Source organism: Acinonyx jubatus, chromosome D2 (genome assembly GCF_027475565.1).
Source record: "Acinonyx jubatus isolate Ajub_Pintada_27869175 chromosome D2, VMU_Ajub_asm_v1.0, whole genome shotgun sequence".
NCBI classification, from domain to species: Eukaryota; Metazoa; Chordata; class Mammalia; order Carnivora; family Felidae; genus Acinonyx; species Acinonyx jubatus.
Genome location: NC_069393.1, coordinates 85,295,229 through 85,310,598, shown reverse-complemented (window position 1 = coordinate 85,310,598; position 15,370 = coordinate 85,295,229). Strand labels below are relative to the sequence as shown.

The following is a 15,370-nucleotide window of genomic DNA, read 5'->3' as shown; positions in this document are numbered from 1 at the left end:
GACTGCTAGTGCCCAGGACGGAGGCCCCGAGGGCAGCGGGACCGGAGCCACAGGCCCCTGGACACAGGCCAGAGGAGACCGCGGCCCGCCGACGTGCAGTGGAGACACGCTCAGATGCACAGAAACCCAGGCAGTTTGCAGGTATCCTGCAAGAAAAGAAACAAGGAGGTGTGGGACAGGAAAAGTAAGTCCCCAGAAACACGAGAGAACCAAGAATACTCCAAAGGCAAACGTTTAGTGATAGGAAATAAAATTTGACTGCGTAAGACAGTAATTCTAACATCTTGTGGAGCTGAAATTATTTTGTGGAATTGATAGGCAAGACAGTAAAACAAAGAACAGGAAGGATTAGATGAAGGATTAGATGATGCCGAGGGTCTGTCACTCCTCGGGAAAGGTAAAGTTACATCTTTATTAGACTCTAATGAGCGAAAGGTGAATGTCTTAGTTCCCAGGGTAACCACTAAAGTAATGTGTGACTAAGTTAATAAAAAGGGAAAAATCAAATAATAGTATTTTATTATCCCAAAGACAGGCAGAAAGAGCGGGGGAGGTGAGGGAATATAAAAGCATGTGGTCCCAGTGGGGAAAAGGCAGAGCAAAGTAGACAGAAACCCAACGGGTTTGTGGTCATAGTAAGTATAACAAGCCGAAGACCAAGGCTGTCAGAGTGGATGAAAAGAAAAACAAAGTCGAATTACGTGCTGCGTAAAAGGGGTACGTTTTACACACAAGGACCCGGAAATATTGAGCGGAAAAGATGAGAGAGAGCATCTAAATCATGAAGTTACTACTGACACGAAAGCCGGGTGACCCGGAATCAGTCAACAGGGAATCACAATCCTAAACCTTCACATACGATGATGGAGATTCAAATACCCAAAGCAGAAGGGATGGGAGTAGAGGAGCCCTGGACAGGCCCACGTCTGGCGGGAGGACCCACGGCCACGTGGACGGCTGGACGGAACGTGTACCAGAAGGGACCAGAGCCGGGCCGTGGCAAACCTGAACACGCCAACAGAGCAAGATCCTCCCATTTGTTTTCCAACCACAGTGAGATTGAATTAGATGTAATAGCTGAAAGAGACCGTTGCTTTGAGAGCATCATCATCGGTTAGTCAAAGAAGGAATCACAATGAAATTTAGGAAGTGTTTTAAACCGAGTTAGAGAATGAAAACGCTGCATATCAAAAGCTGTGAGACTTGTCTAAAGCAGGGCGTAGAGGAAAAACACAGCCTTGACTAGAGGGAGAAGAATCTTAAAAACGGTAACTAAGATTTTGATTTCTAGAGGCTGGAAGAAAAACACCTAAGAAAAATAGAAAATAAAAAATAAGAAATACAGCAACAGAAATAGCGAAATTCGAAAACAAACGTACAATAGAGGAGACCAACGCTGATAAAAGGGCTCCAAAGAGAAGATTGATAAAGTTGATGAGCATTTAGGAAGACCCAATAAAGAAAACAAAAAAAGGAAAAACAAAACAGTAAGATTCCAATATCAGTACCAGAAAGACATCATAGAGACCCTTTGGACATTACAAGGCTCATAAGGGAATATTCTCTTTAACCTTACTCCAGTTATCTTGACGATTGGGATGGAATAGAGAAATTTCTCAAAAAATACAACGTACAAGCTGACAGGACAGAAAATCTGAATAGTTTATTAGCTGTTAAAGAAATTGAATCCTTTATTAAAAACATCCCCACGAAGAAAATCCCAGACCCAGTTGGCTTCACCAGTAAATTCTGCCAAATGGTGAAGGTACAGATAACCTCCCCAACGCTTCTAGAGAATAGGAATACTTCCTCTTTCTTTTAAGGTCTGCTAAGTCTCCATACTGGAAACCTAGTGGTGGCGCTACAAGGAAGGAAAATCTCTCTCATCGGCAGACACGAGACACTGGCCAGCCAGATCCTGGTCGTGCGTCAGCGTCGAATGGCCACGTTTCACGTGGCTCCATATTAAAAACATCAACGTAATTCACCATATTGACAGAACTTGATAAAGAACGTCCTTTAAACCCCGAGCAAACCTCAGCCTATCTGTTGAAGGGTTGAAAGATTTTCTCCAGCCAGGAGTGTTGGCGCCCCGGAGGCCGTGAGCGCTTCTGTTCCGCATCGTTCAGTGAGGCCAGAGGTGAAAGGAGGGGGTGAAGGAACAACAGTCAGCACAGAGGCCGGGAGCCCAGCCCGATGCGCCCATTTCGCAGGTCGTGAGAGAAGCGTCAGCCACACTCCGCGTGCCAGGTGCAAACAAGCAGAAAAGGAAAATACCTGAGTGACACTGTCTTCAGTAGCAGCAAAACAATCAGTACCTGGGGGAAATCGGCCACGAGATGCCCCTGGCCTCTCCCCTGAAAACTACAAACCTTCTGAGAGAAATCCGAGAAGATGTGCACAGAGGAGGTGGGCTGTGTGTGGGCAGAAGGCTCCGTGCCGTTCCGACGACCATCCGCTCTCTGTGGACAAAGGGACAGGTGTGTGTGCTTCCTCCTTGGGCTGACTCTGGCTGTGTTCCCCCGAGTTCGTAGTCAGTATCGCTTTCTAAGAAAGTGGCCCGTGGTTGATGATGAGCCAAAACCACTTGACAGGTGATCCCGCACCCGCCCTCTGTGGAGCTCATTCCCACGTACCTGACCTGTCACTGGGCGGACAGGAGTCTCCGGGAATGGCTCCCAGAGAGAGGGGTGCCCAGCACCGACCTGTCCTGATTCTCCTGGGCGGCCTTGTGAGCCTAAATGCCAAGTCACCCCAGGAAGACATCCTATGGGCCATGAATCTGCAGTTGCCACAGAAGCCTCATCAGACTCCCAGCAGGCGTTTACCTTTGTAAGAACTGACGATCCAATTCTAAAATTTGTGCAGAAATGCCCACTTGCTATACAAAGTATCTGGACCTTGTTATTGACGCGATCAGCGTGTTATCGACACATAGAGAATATATACACATACAGAGACAATGACCAGCGGCACAGAAGAAAAGTCTGGAAACAGACCCATCCACATAACGTCCAACATATGTCAAGGGTGACCCCGAGGGGCGAGGGGCACCGTGGTACAGATCCCGGTGACGGGACCGAGGAGGGCACCTGTCGCGATGAGCCCCGGGTGCTGCGTGGAAGTGTCGAATCACCACGTTGTACACCCGAAACTAGCATAGCAGCACACGCTGTACTTCAATACAAACTTAAACACAAGCAAGCCCGAGAAAGGGCCCCTGAGCTCACATCCCGTGGTACTGGGGATGTGCTCCCGTCAGTGAGAAAAAGACACTCCCACAGGAAAGAATGACAAGAGTGGGATTTCACAAAAGATACCCAAATGGTCGGTAGACATTTTTAATGGCCCCCAGCTTCATTAGTTATTAGTGGAATGCAAAGAGGCCTGCATTCAGATGCTGCCAGACCCCCAGAGGTGCTAAAATGGATCAGGTTCAGCAGGACCCGGGTCACACGGGTGGGGTGGGCCTGCATCCACGCAGCAGCCCCTCTGGCGTCGGTTTTGTGCTCAGCTGCACCTGTGTCCCTGGCCTGCACCCCCGTGGAATGCCCCCGCGTGGTCCCCAGGGAGCACATGCCCAGGGCCCGACCCGCAGCTTCCCAGGTGGCCCAAGCGGGACTGCCACTGCCGCTGCCGGGAGAGGACAGAGGCTGGTGGCGGGCTCACTCCGCTCTCCAAGAAGCCAGTCTGGTCCCCAGCAGGGGGCGCTCCGCGCCAGCCGCCCTGGCTCCGCCTCTGGGCGGGTGGGTGTGGCTGGGTCATGCTTCTGCTTTGTGCCTGCTCCGCCGCCCGTAGGCTGGCTCCGCCTGTAGGCTGGGACGTGAATGCAGACACCCGTCGGTGCTCGCCCACCCGAGGCTGGTTTCAGTAGCAAGTGGGGACCCGTGCTTGTGGGCCGGTTCCTCGGGACGGCTGCGGAGCGGGATGCGCCTCGGAGCCGGGGAGGGTGAGGGGGTGGGCTCGGGGCGGGGTGCGCGCCCCAGCCAGATGCGCCTCGGAGCAGGTGCCCTGGGAGCAGGGTGCGCGGAGGGCAGGGGCACGCGTGTGACCACGCCTTGTGGCGTTCAGGGGACCGGGCGGAGGAACAGAGGGAAGGCACTAGGCTGCTGGTGGATCTTCCGTTTGTTACTTGTTTGGGTTCTTAGGCCTGCACGTGTAGGGCAGGTCAAGTTTGCGACAGAGGCCAAGAGGGAGCAAGCTGGCTGGATCCCAGCGAAGGCCGCGTGCGCCCTCTGCCCCCTTGTGGCGGCCGCGAGTCCTGCAGGGGTCGCGCCGCAGGCCGGCCTGGGCAGACCCCAGCAGAGGCCTGGCACAAAGCGTCTGAGCACAGCTCAGGGACTGTGCCAGCATCCGGCGTGGTCCGTTGATTCCTGTCTGTCACACACAGGCTTGGCAAAATCTCTGGGTCACTGAGCAGCATTTTAACCACCTGAAGGAAATGCCGCCTACCTTTCGGATTCTCTTTCTGCAGCACGGGCGGGACAGGTAAGGCCTTCTTGTCCCTGTTCTGGGGACGTTGGCCACCCTGTTAAGAAGTCTAGTGGAGCAGCATGGACACGGCACTGTCACTGGGGGCGGGGGGGGGGGGAGGTTGTCACCATGCAGGGCACGTTATGGGTGCACTGAAGGCCCTGGCTGGACAGACACAGGCCAGCAGGTGCTCCAGGCTGAGAGGGGGTGGGTGCGGCGTCCCACCAGGCTGGCATGACAGGGGAACACGATGCCCGTGCACCTGCCGAGCAGAGAGAAGTCAGACAGCTCACGGCGACGACTGTGCCCAGATAGGTCTGTTTCAATTCTGCGTCTTGACTTGGCCAAGGCATTCGTGGGGACGGGGCCCCGCCAGGGTGTGTGTGGTCCACTGAACGGGCTCCCCGAGGGCCCCATGAGCTGGGCTCTGACCCTGCCCCGTGTCCTGGCAACAGGACCCATCTGTATGGCGCTGCCTACGAGAGACCCAGGTCCGTCCCTGCGGCCAAAGGGAAGATGCTCCAAGCGGGCGGTGAGTTCCACTGCAGGAGGCGCTCCTCAAACACGGTCCTCAGCAGGGGGGCAGGTGGACCTGCCTTTCTCCACCGGGGGGGGGGGGCCTGAAGGGGGGGAGACTTGCTGGGTGGGGGTCGTTGAGCCTGTGAGAGACGGGAACTCGGGCAGAGACTTGTGTTTCCCAGGGCCGGACCCCAGCCTCAGCTGCCCTCGGGGCTGGTGATGCTCAAAGTCCCTGGGTGGCCCTCACTCGGCTCCATAATCTCTTCTCCCAGGAATCACTACTTCCCCCTTTTTTCCTTACACCTCAGGCACATAATTCCACTTCCTGTTTCAGGCTGTAGACTGGGGGACACCCGCCTGAGCCCCCACTCTGACAGCCACCATGAGTGCCCGTGTGTATCGACTCCAAGTGTTCATGCACAGTCCCCGCTCCGTCTGTCCTCGACCCCTCAGACTATGGGGGGGGGGGGGACAGCGGTGGCGTCGGTCTCCACAGGCTTCTGCAAGGTGGCCCGGGTGGCCGTGAACCCAGCCACCTTCTCCTGCCTACTGGCCGATGCCCAGCAGTTCCGGGAGCTGACCCAGGTAGAGGTGACCAATGAGGACATGGCCCTGAACTCAAGCACGGTGAGGCCCCGAGCCCAGCTGCCTGGGCTGCTCCGTCACGCGGGTGGGACCAGGACCCCGGCCCGGCTGCAGTGAGGTGAAGGAGGGGTGCTGGGTGAGCGGCACCGGTCATCCAGACCCCAGGCGTTGCCGGACGCCCAGGTCGGGGTCCCGGCAGGATGGCCGATGCTTTTCGACTCCTTGAGCGAGTCTGGTGCAGGTGCCTCCATGATGTGAGCAGAGGAACCAGTGGGGCTGGGGGCGCCAGGGCGGGCCCCAGAGGAGCGGGCGGCTGGGACCGGCAAGGAGTCTGGGGTCCGGTGGAGCCCGGTGCCTGGGGCGGGCCGGTGGGGTGCAAGGAGCCTGCTGTGCAGCTGAGCCGCGCCCCTGGCCACCAAGCTTTTTTCTGGAAGGGCGGGTCCTGCAGCGTCTTCCTCACTCTGTGTGCTAACTGGGCTGGGATTTTATGAGGCCCCCTGAGACGCTTCTGATCACAGCCTGATGTTTGGGCTGAGGCAGGAATTGGAAAATGCGCCTCCTGAGAAGGAAGAGCACTCTCTGCGGAAGTTTGGGGAAGTCCTGGCATCCATGGAGGGGTACCTGAGGCCGCTGTTTCCAGTGCTCGGCAGCCCTGAGGCCAGGTACCTGTCGCGGGCTGATTGCGGAAGTGTTTGCTGTCTGAGCAGTTCCCGGCACGAGGGTGGAGGCCACGGGATGGGGGGGTGGGGGGGGACAGGGCGGTGCTAGCTAGATGTCATGGTCCGGGTGGGGGCGGGTTTCGAGCACAAAGTCCAAGACTCTCCTCGGGACAGGGAAGGGAACCACCATCTCTCTGTCCCCAGAAGTGATGCCCAAAGGTGCTGGGGGCAGTCAGGAATAGGGGGCTGGGGCCAGGTTGGCCAGGGCGGGGGCTCAACCTGCAAGCCAGCTCTGACCCCAGCCTCCCCAAAGCCCAGCATGAGCTGAGTGGCCGGCGGTGGGCTGGGTGGGCGTCATTCCCACGTGGAGGTTCGGGTCTCTGCTGTGAAGTTGATGAGCTTTGCTCTGCCCTAAATCAGACCGTGCTGAATACAGACGGGAAAGGCCAAAGGGCCCCTCAAATCCAGAATGCCTGACTCGGGGCCTCTGTCATAGGGAAAAAATTCCCGACTCTGCTGAAAATCTTTTCTGGGGGAACATCCCCACCACTCAGGTCCCCTCCGCCCCATGCCCTTGCAGTGCCTGGTGCCCGTACAGGGTGGGAGTGGGACACGTGGCCTGGGGTCCTGAACCCCTTTGACTTATTCTTGGTAGGGAAGGCAGAGGCCTTGGGCGGCCTTTGTTTCTGTCTGTGCCCAGTTATCCCTGCCCCCATCTCAGTGAGACCGGCCCCCAAAAGTGACACTCCCTGCCCTGATGTGAAACGGTCCAGGGAGATGTTCTTTATGTCCTTAGTATGTGTGATTTTCATGTGTTTTTAAAAACCTGAGGACGTGCCTTTGGCCTCCAGAACACAGGTGCCCACCGTTGTCGCGGATTCAGGGAGACCAAAGGGCAAAGACAAGGAAAGGAAAGTGTCCCTGCCCCGGGGTGAGTGAGAGCGCGCCGGAGGGGAGGCTGGGTTGGGGGAGCCCAGGTGGGTCAGAAATACGCGTCCCCTGAGGGTCTCCCAGGGCGCTGAGCGCCCACAGGGCGTGAGAAAGTCCCCTCAGGGGTCTGTGTGCCCCACATACCAGAGCCCGGAGCGGGGGCTTCCTGCACCCGCAGACCCGCCCCTCCTGGGGGAGCTGGTGGCCCGCGTGGTGGCATACTCCCGTCACCCTCGGGAGTGTGCGCCCCAGATGACACGAGGGCGGGACCAGCTTCTGCACAGGGACCTGCTGTCTCCCGAGTGAAGGGCGACGCGTGCTGGTCTGGCCGCCCCTGGGGAGGGGGCGCCCGGCACCTGAGCTCCGGAGGCTTCCCGGTCGTCTCCATGCGGTCAGGACAGCCCCTCCGGTTTCCCACTCAGTGGGCCTGAAAATGTGGGAAATGCGCTCGCGCCGTCCTCCCAGCCCCGTGGCCGGAGCGGGTGTGACCACGAGGCGCCCATCTCCCACCCGGCACCTGCGATCGTATCCATCGCTCTTGTTCGAAGGCATTTTCGTCTGTCTTTTCTGGGGCCCACGCGGGGTCATCGAGCGGGAGGGAAGGGAGCGCGCCCGCCTCGGGTGCTCTGACCTGGCAGGTGCTCTGGCCCGGAAGCCCCGCTGGTGCCCCCTCCCCACGCGGCGCTGCCACCGCGCACACCCACCTGCACGCACTCGCGGCTCGCGTGTCGCAGCACCAGCGGCTCCACAGCCGGACGACAGATGAGGGCGGGGGGTGCGTGCGGCTGCGGGGCAGGTGGTGGTGCTTCCTGCTCCAGCTGAGGGGCCGGAGTCGGCCCACCCGCGGTCACCTTTGTCCGCTGGGATTCGGACTTGAGATCCCCAGACGCAGCCCTCGCTCATCGCAGTAATTTGTTTCCCTTCGTGCGTACGGTAAATTCGACCGAGGGGTCTAGTGGCCTCACCCTCACTACCATTTACGCCTGTCGGAAAGGGCAGGGTCTCTCTAACTGGCCAAGCAGGGCCCACGTGATCCTCCGAGGGTTCCGTGGTCACGTGGAGAAGCTGCCACATCCCAGGTGCAAGGCTTCGTCCTCTGAGAGGTGGCTCCCTGGTTAGGAGTCGTGGATTCCAGGACCTGCTCCGGGAGGCAGGCCCTCAGACCTGCAGAGGCCCGGCCATCCTGAGACCTAGGCTGCGTCCGGCTCGGAGCCATGACCCAGCTGTGCCGTGAAAACCAGCATCCTTCCCCCAGACGCCCCCGTGCGTCCTGCCGCCCCCCTCCCCTCCCGTCACAGGCTGAGCCGAGCTCAGACTTCTTCCTGTGTCTCCAGCCGATCGGCATCAGCGGTGACGGGCAGGCCCGCCCAGGGGTTTGCGCGTCCTCGGGAGCTCGTCTCCTGCGGCCTCCATAGCTGGTGCTGCCCTGTCCACAGTTGAGCCCGAGGCTGCGAACGACACCATCCTCATTGCGGACAGGCATCTTCTGGAGCTGCCGCTGGAAGGTCTCTCCGTGTTTGAGGAAGGGGTGGACTCCGTGGCCCGAGAGTTTTCCCTGCAGATGCTGTGGAGCCGCCTCCGTCGAGAGGAGACAGGTGAGAGGTGTCCTGGGCCACAGTTAATTTCAAAATGGGACTAAGTTACCGTCACGTGGGCTCCTGGCAGACGGTCATCATCGGCCGTGGCAGCGCTTTTCTAGGCACGCACGGGTTCGAGGTGTTGCAGAACCCCTGGTGTGTGCCAGGCGTCCGTGAGTCGCGCCGAAGGGGGCATTGAGCGTCGGCCGTGGCCTCTCACGCTTGGGTTTGAAAGGCAGGGATGGCAGCCAGCAGCCGGTGACGAGCTAGTCACGGACTAGGTGGCGACAGGTGATGCCTGGAGGTTCGGGGGCCGGGACGCGGGCCTGGGGGCAGCTGCGGACTCCGGCTGGCCATGGCCTGTCCGCGGGCGCCTTTCACGCAGGTGCGCCGGGTATGGGAAGGCCCTCCCTCCGTGCCGTCCCCGGCAGACACGCTGCACTTCAGTGAGTAGGAAGGGAAGCTAAGAACAAATAGTTTGCACCTTCACCTGCATCCCGGATGGAGCGACAAGGGCCGCATCTGCCCTTCCAACTGAAAGCAGGGAAAAGGCAACGTAGAGGGAACAGCGGCTTTGCGACGCCAGAGGGCGGGCACGGAGCCTGAGCCCCGAGAGGGAGCCACGGGGGACGCGGGGCCCAATGCGCCACGGCCCGAGCCCTGGGAGGGGAGTCCTGGGATCAGGGACCACCAGTGTCCCCCCAGAATTGGACAAAGACTGTAACCCCGTGTGTCCAGAAGTTTCCAGAAGCCCCCGACATGAGAAGCGGAGCGGAGACTCCAGGGAAGGCGGTCAGACTGATGAGCCCCCCCGGCGGCATTTTAACGGCGTCCAAGGCAGAGCCGCCCCTTGTAAGATGGAGGAGGCAGGAGGCCACAGACAGATGGGAGGAGGCGGTGCTGCTGCCTCGAAGGACGGGGCGGCGCCCGAGCCCCGGCTGGAAAAGGTGGAGCCCGTTGTGCGCAGCCCCCGGAGGAAGCAGTCCTGGGCAAATCGTCCGCCAGAAGGACTCCTCTCACAGGTGTGAGAACCGCGTGAGTGTGGCTTTAAGTCCGTCCACCTGTGGTCACTTGTTACAGCGGCAGTGGCTCTCACCGTGGAGTGACCGGGACGCCGGCCGAATGGGAGGTGAGCCTTCCTGACGCATGGCCGAGGGGTGACAAGCAGAAGCGTCCAACGGCCCAGGCTGGAGGCAGGCTCTCTGTGCGGTGAGTACTCCCAGTACACGTCTACGGACAACCACAGAAGAAGGGAGTTGCTGTACAGAGTCCACGCTGGTGAAGAGGGAAAACGAAGGAGAGAAATGACACAGCCGCGGGGCCGCGAGAGCCGGTGATGGGGAAGCGCACACAGGCTGTGGGACACACACAAACCACACAGCGGGGCGACGGGAGTTAGTGCATCTAGATCCTAAGTAAGAACACAAACGGGCCACACACCTGCCCACTGAGTGACGGTGTGGACAAGAGGACGTTGCGCACACAGGTGCCGTGCGTACGAGAGACGTGGCTAAACCAAAGGACGCCCCGCGTCGGAAAGAGATCGTCAGGGTGACCAGAAGGGACAGCTGCCCACTGCCACGTGGAACAGGCTCCACAGCCAGAGGCACTCCGGGGTGCGGTCGTCACACAGCGGTAACGGTTGACAGCCTCAAAACATGTGGAGCAACACCCGGAAGCATCACAGATGCTGGCCGACGCCAGCGTGGTCAGCACGGAAGCCATTACCAAAAGGTGGCTTTCTTGAATCCCCATTTGGAAATTTAAAACCGCACCCCTGCATATCTCGTGGGACTCAGGAGAAGTGATCACAGGAAGGTCCCAGACCGCTAGTCTCTGGAAGCGTAGAAGTTGAGCATGGGATTCATGGAGTTGGAGCAAGAACACAAAAACCTCAAGGCAGAGGAGAGGGGGCCGCAAGCACATGAGCAGACACCAACAAGGAGACAAAAGTTTTTAAACACTCGTAAAATAGACACATTCCAGTGAGAATGGTCAAGAAAAATGTGGATGGGGCACAAATGCACAACGTGAGGAGTGAAAATGAGACTCCGACCCTACAGATGCATCAGAGATCCGAAAGATGGTAAGACAACGCTACGAGTGACCTTACCAAGTATGTTCAAGCACGCAGCCGAAGCAGGCGGAGTCCTGGAAAACACAGCTCGTGGACTCAAGAAGGAAAACTCCGCGTGCTCTCGTAACCAACAAAGAGGGGAGACTTACATCTGCTGTTGAAACCGACCGGGTAGACTTTCCAGAAACAGCTGATGTCAATCTTAACAAATCTCCTTGAGAATAGGGAAGAAGGGCCACCCCTCCAGCCTCTGTTGGCCCCACACCCCCAAACTGCCAAGAACGGCACAAGAGAGAAAAATATGACTTTCATCACCCATTCTGACCTTGAAAGTTATAAGCGTCATTAAATTAGACCAAGGGAAAACGAACTTAATAAGCATCTTAGTCACTGCAGAGAAACAGCATTTCTTAAAATGAATGCATTCGTAATAGAAATTCTTAGCAAACCGGCTGGGAATGAACACCGCTCGCCCTGGCGGAGGGTCCATCCGGGTCCCCAGCAAGCCGCCTTCTTGATGGCACAGCACACAGGACGCGGCCAGAGCCTTGCTCTTCCACCCGTTCCCTCCTGGCATGTGAGTGCACCCACAGGAATAAGAGACATGAGGGCCTACAGAGAGGAAGTCACCTGTCACTATTTCCAGAACTTGCGAAAGAATCTACAAGCCAGCAGAGCAGTGAGGTGTAAATGCTCGCGCAGGAGGCAGGGAGCCAGCAGGGTCCGGCCCCGCGACAGGGCCGCTGCAGCAGGCACACTGGCGGGTGCTCCGCGTGGTGTGTGAATGGCCAGCCAGGTGGGCCTGGGGTTCTCTGGGGACTGTTCCTTTCTCGAGGTCTCCGGGCTCGGGCCTTTGCCAGTCCCGCGAGCCTTTACATGGGAGAAGTCGCTGCTTTCACAACTTGAGAAAAATTAAAATCAATCGTTGTCACTACTTCTTGGGTTTTTTTTTTATTGAGATGAAATTTACGGAATGTAAAATTAACCCCCTTAAAGTGAACAGTTCAGGGACATTTAGTGCGTTCATACTGCCTCATGCCTCCACCTCTACTGGCTCCAAACCACCTTCTTTTCTTGTCCGCAGCCGACGGGACTGTGAAGAAGGAGAGCAAAGGCAGACAGTTCAGGAAGAGAAATCCAGCTAAGAAGGGACACAAGGTGGGCAGAGGAGGCCTCGCCGGCCACAGGCAGAGGGCCCGGGGAGCCCCGGGGTCCGCCTGCGGGCCACGGGGCCCCTAAAGACCCTTGTCTGTGGAGCAGGACGCTGCGCCCCGGCTCATCCCCCCCGACTGCATCGTGGTCGACCCCGACAACTTCAAGTGTATCCTTTATCGGCCCCACCGCCCGGGACACCCAAGCCTGTGGGCTGTTGCTCCTTAACACAGACCCAGTCATCGTGGACCCCTACGAGGAGGCCCGGGTCATAGGCAAGTGCCTCTCATGGGCCCTCGACGTGCACACACAGGCCACAACCCCCCCGTGGGCTCTGGCGCAGCGTGGCTGCCTCCCGTTACCCCGACCACGCAGGGGGAGTGGGGCCCTGGGGCCCGGACACGCACCTGTGCTCTGCGGCCCTTCCTGGCCATCACAGCCAAGTCAGGACATCAGTTGTAGGACGAATGAGCCCCTGAAGCGAGGTCCGGTGACCCTCAGGGCCCGAAACGTGACTTCGTGCCGTCCCCTGTAGCTTTAGGTATTTAGTCCCTTGGGTTTTTCTTTTGCTAAGTTGGTTTTCAAAACCTCTTTAGGAGAGATTTAGGGAAGGGAAGGAGCGCTGACATTTCCACAAGTGATAGATGTCGACTCCACCGTGCCCCCGTCTGTGCGCAGCAGGTCCACCACAGCCACACGAGGGCCACGCTAGGTGCACACCAAGGGGCACACCAAGGGACACGCCAAGGCCACACCGCGGTCACACCGGGGCCTGCTGCTGCCTGTAGCCCCTCAGGGTTCCACGTGTGAGACAAGCTCCTGTGTCTGGTCCCCATTCAATGTGTGTTGCAGACATGCGGACTCCTGTCTCCGTAACCCAGGAAATTTTGGAAAGATTCCGAGACTCGTTCACTGCTCTGTGGGTGGGACATCTGGGAAACACGCACTTCCCGAGGTCGGTGTCTGGTGTCTGGAGACACGGTCCCCCATCGAGCCGGTTTATGTGACCCACCAGAGGGGTGCTCCCCACACTTGGGGGGGGGGTAGGGGCGGTGAGACCACTGGCTTCCGTCTCCCCCTGGCCCCTCGCTTCTCCCTGTTTCCCTCAGCCTCCCCCCAACCCTGAACCCCCATTTTATCCTGGGAACCACACTCCCACCCCACCCCCGGAGGCTCCTGTGGTCCGGCCTTTGGTCATCAGGCAGTGGGCTCCTGGTCCTCAAGGTGCCTGGATGGCGGCGGGGGGGGGGGGGGGGGTGATCATTGTCTTTGTCCCACTTTACAGATGAGGACCTGGCACCCAAGGGTGTACTTCTGCCCAAGGTGCAGGGTGTGCCCCAGGCTCTGGCACTTGGTTGAGGGAAGGCAGGGGAGAACCTGCTGGGGGCAGGGCTGGGGGGTGCTGGGCGGGGCTGTGGGCGGGCGGGGCCTACGGGGGGGGGAGGGGCGGGGCTGCAGTGGGATTGTGCATGGGGCCTGCTGGGGCAGGTCCTCCGGCAGATGCGTAGGGGCGTTAGTGGGCGTGGCCTGTGGGGAGGCGCGCGCGTGCGTGCGTGCGTGTGTGTGTGGGCGGGGCCTCCTGGAGTGGTGCAGAGCGCTGGCTGGGAACAGGGATGCTCACCTGCGGGTCCTCTCAGAGACCTGGGAGAGGTTGGCCATTAGGGAAGTGTCCTTCCAGCACTTTCCAGAGCCGCTGCACAGTGAAAGGAGGGTTCATTCCAGGGACGGGATGTAGCTTCTCAGGAGAACCACGTGGGTAGAACCCAGGGTTGAGGGCAACAGGGGGCGCCAGGAAGGTGGACATTAGTTCTGCCTGAGCGGAGGGGTGGGACAGGGAGCAAGGAGCACAGGACGGGCGTTGCCTTAGAAACCCGTCCCGAGAGTTTCTCCTGCCCGCAGCTGCAGCCCTAAGGCCTCAGGACAGATCCGGTCCCGGCTGCCGCAGCCAGGACCCCCTGGGGCGCCCCGGGATACCTGCTGCCCGCTGGCTGCGTCCACCGGGCCGCCCTCCTTCCCTTTGCAGCCAGGCCGAGTGGGAGCAGCTCCTGGGCAGCTGCAGTGGCTTCTTCTTCTACGGGATGGAGAGCTTCCTGTCGCACGTAGCGGTGGAAAGGTTGGCTGCCACGAACCTACAAGGTGAGACAGCCCCTCGGCGCCCCCAAGCCTGACTGTCCACCAGGACAACGGGAAGCAGCACAGACACGGAGCGAGGCCCCCGCGTCTCCGTCAGGCGTCGGCCGTCTGGTGAAGGGCTCCGAGGGCTGGGGCCTCCCTAGAAGCGCGGCAGAGCTGTGGGGGAAGCCCCTCCTGCCCCCACCCCCCTCTGGCCAGTTCCGAGCCCTGGACCTGGCAGGCCCGGCCAGAGTTAGGGCCTGGGTGGGTCACCCCCGGGGCTGTGCCTGCAGAGTCCAGGAGGGCTGGGGTGGGCACTTCCGGAACACGCTGGTCACGCCCCCACCACTCCTTCTAGTGTAACTGTGGGCACGCTGGGCCTTGTGTTCCCTCCGGCTGTCCCCTGAGGGCCTCTGAGTGGTGGTCTGGCTCGCCCTGGAGTCACCTTCTCCTGAGCGGGCGGCTGGATGACTGACCGCCCTACACAGTCGCTAGGGGAGCCTTTTCAAGGACCCCTCGGAGATGCCCTCAAACTGACCCGCTGATGGCAGCACGTGGACGCTCGTCCCGTGGTCAGGGCACCTGAACACCGCCCCCCTCCGCCGCACACGGTCACCTGGTACCTGTCTCCTTCCCAGCCCCCTGGAGATGGGGGTGAGGCCAACACACCGCCCCATCCCAGAAGCCTGTCACCCAGCAGAGTCCTCGCCCCAAAGGGCAGCAGAAACAAGGCCTCTCAAGCTTAACCCCAAGCCTTCGCAGACGAGATGGTGTGCGAAGTCACCGTGCGCGCGTGGGGCCGACAGCACCCTTGGTGCCCCCCTCCCATTCCCGACCAAGGCTTGTCCTCACGCATGGGAGGTCCCGCCTGCCCCTGGGGCAGCCCCCCCGAACCGCCCTCAGCCAGGCCACCATAGCAAGTGGGGAGTCCACCTCTGTCCCGTGTGGCCCCCTGCACATCCATAGCCAAGTGTCACACTTCAGGCACTGGCACCTGTTTCACGGGCCCACGGGGCCAGGGTGACCGACTCTCACCATGTGTGTCCAACTCCCCCCCCCCCAACCCCCCCTTCCCCCAGCAAGACCGGGGCCGAGAGCCTCTGCTGAGCAGGGGGGGCCAGGCCATGGCCCAGAGGGTGCCTCCCAGCCCCCCTGCCGCCCAGCCCAGCCCGCTGGCACCAGGGGCCTGTGAAGGGTGTGGGGTTCCCGAAGCAAATGCTGCGCCCGCGGGCTCAGGTGGCCGGGGGGGCCTTGGAAGAGGGCCCGTGGACATCAAGCCCCAGCCG

At 59.8% G+C, this 15,370-nt stretch overlaps 1 protein-coding gene across 7 annotated transcripts in view; it reads left to right on the top strand.

Annotated features, from left to right (window-relative positions):
- CFAP46 (cilia and flagella associated protein 46) overlaps nucleotides 1-15,370 on the top strand; it is a 95,786-nt gene that overhangs the window by 77,732 nt on the left and 2,684 nt on the right. For 2 of the 7 annotated variants that reach the window (XM_053207019.1, XM_053207018.1), the window contains exons 45-55: nucleotides 4,391-4,488; nucleotides 4,929-5,005; nucleotides 5,489-5,619; nucleotides 6,118-6,239; nucleotides 7,088-7,167; nucleotides 8,603-8,761; nucleotides 11,905-11,978; nucleotides 12,081-12,141; nucleotides 12,212-12,247; nucleotides 12,825-12,927; nucleotides 13,996-14,108. In XM_053207019.1, the coding sequence (XP_053062994.1) occupies nucleotides 4,391-4,488; nucleotides 4,929-5,005; nucleotides 5,489-5,619; nucleotides 6,118-6,239; nucleotides 7,088-7,167; nucleotides 8,603-8,761; nucleotides 11,905-11,978; nucleotides 12,081-12,141; nucleotides 12,212-12,247; nucleotides 12,825-12,927; nucleotides 13,996-14,108 (1,054 nt within the window). Of the gene's footprint in view, nucleotides 1-4,390; nucleotides 4,489-4,928; nucleotides 5,006-5,488; nucleotides 5,620-6,117; nucleotides 6,240-7,087; nucleotides 7,168-8,602; nucleotides 8,762-11,904; nucleotides 11,979-12,080; nucleotides 12,248-12,824; nucleotides 12,928-13,995; nucleotides 14,109-15,370 lie in introns of those variants that run through there. The other 5 variants (XM_053207020.1, XR_008292032.1, XR_003421383.2 and 2 more) reach the window with 5 other exon arrangements.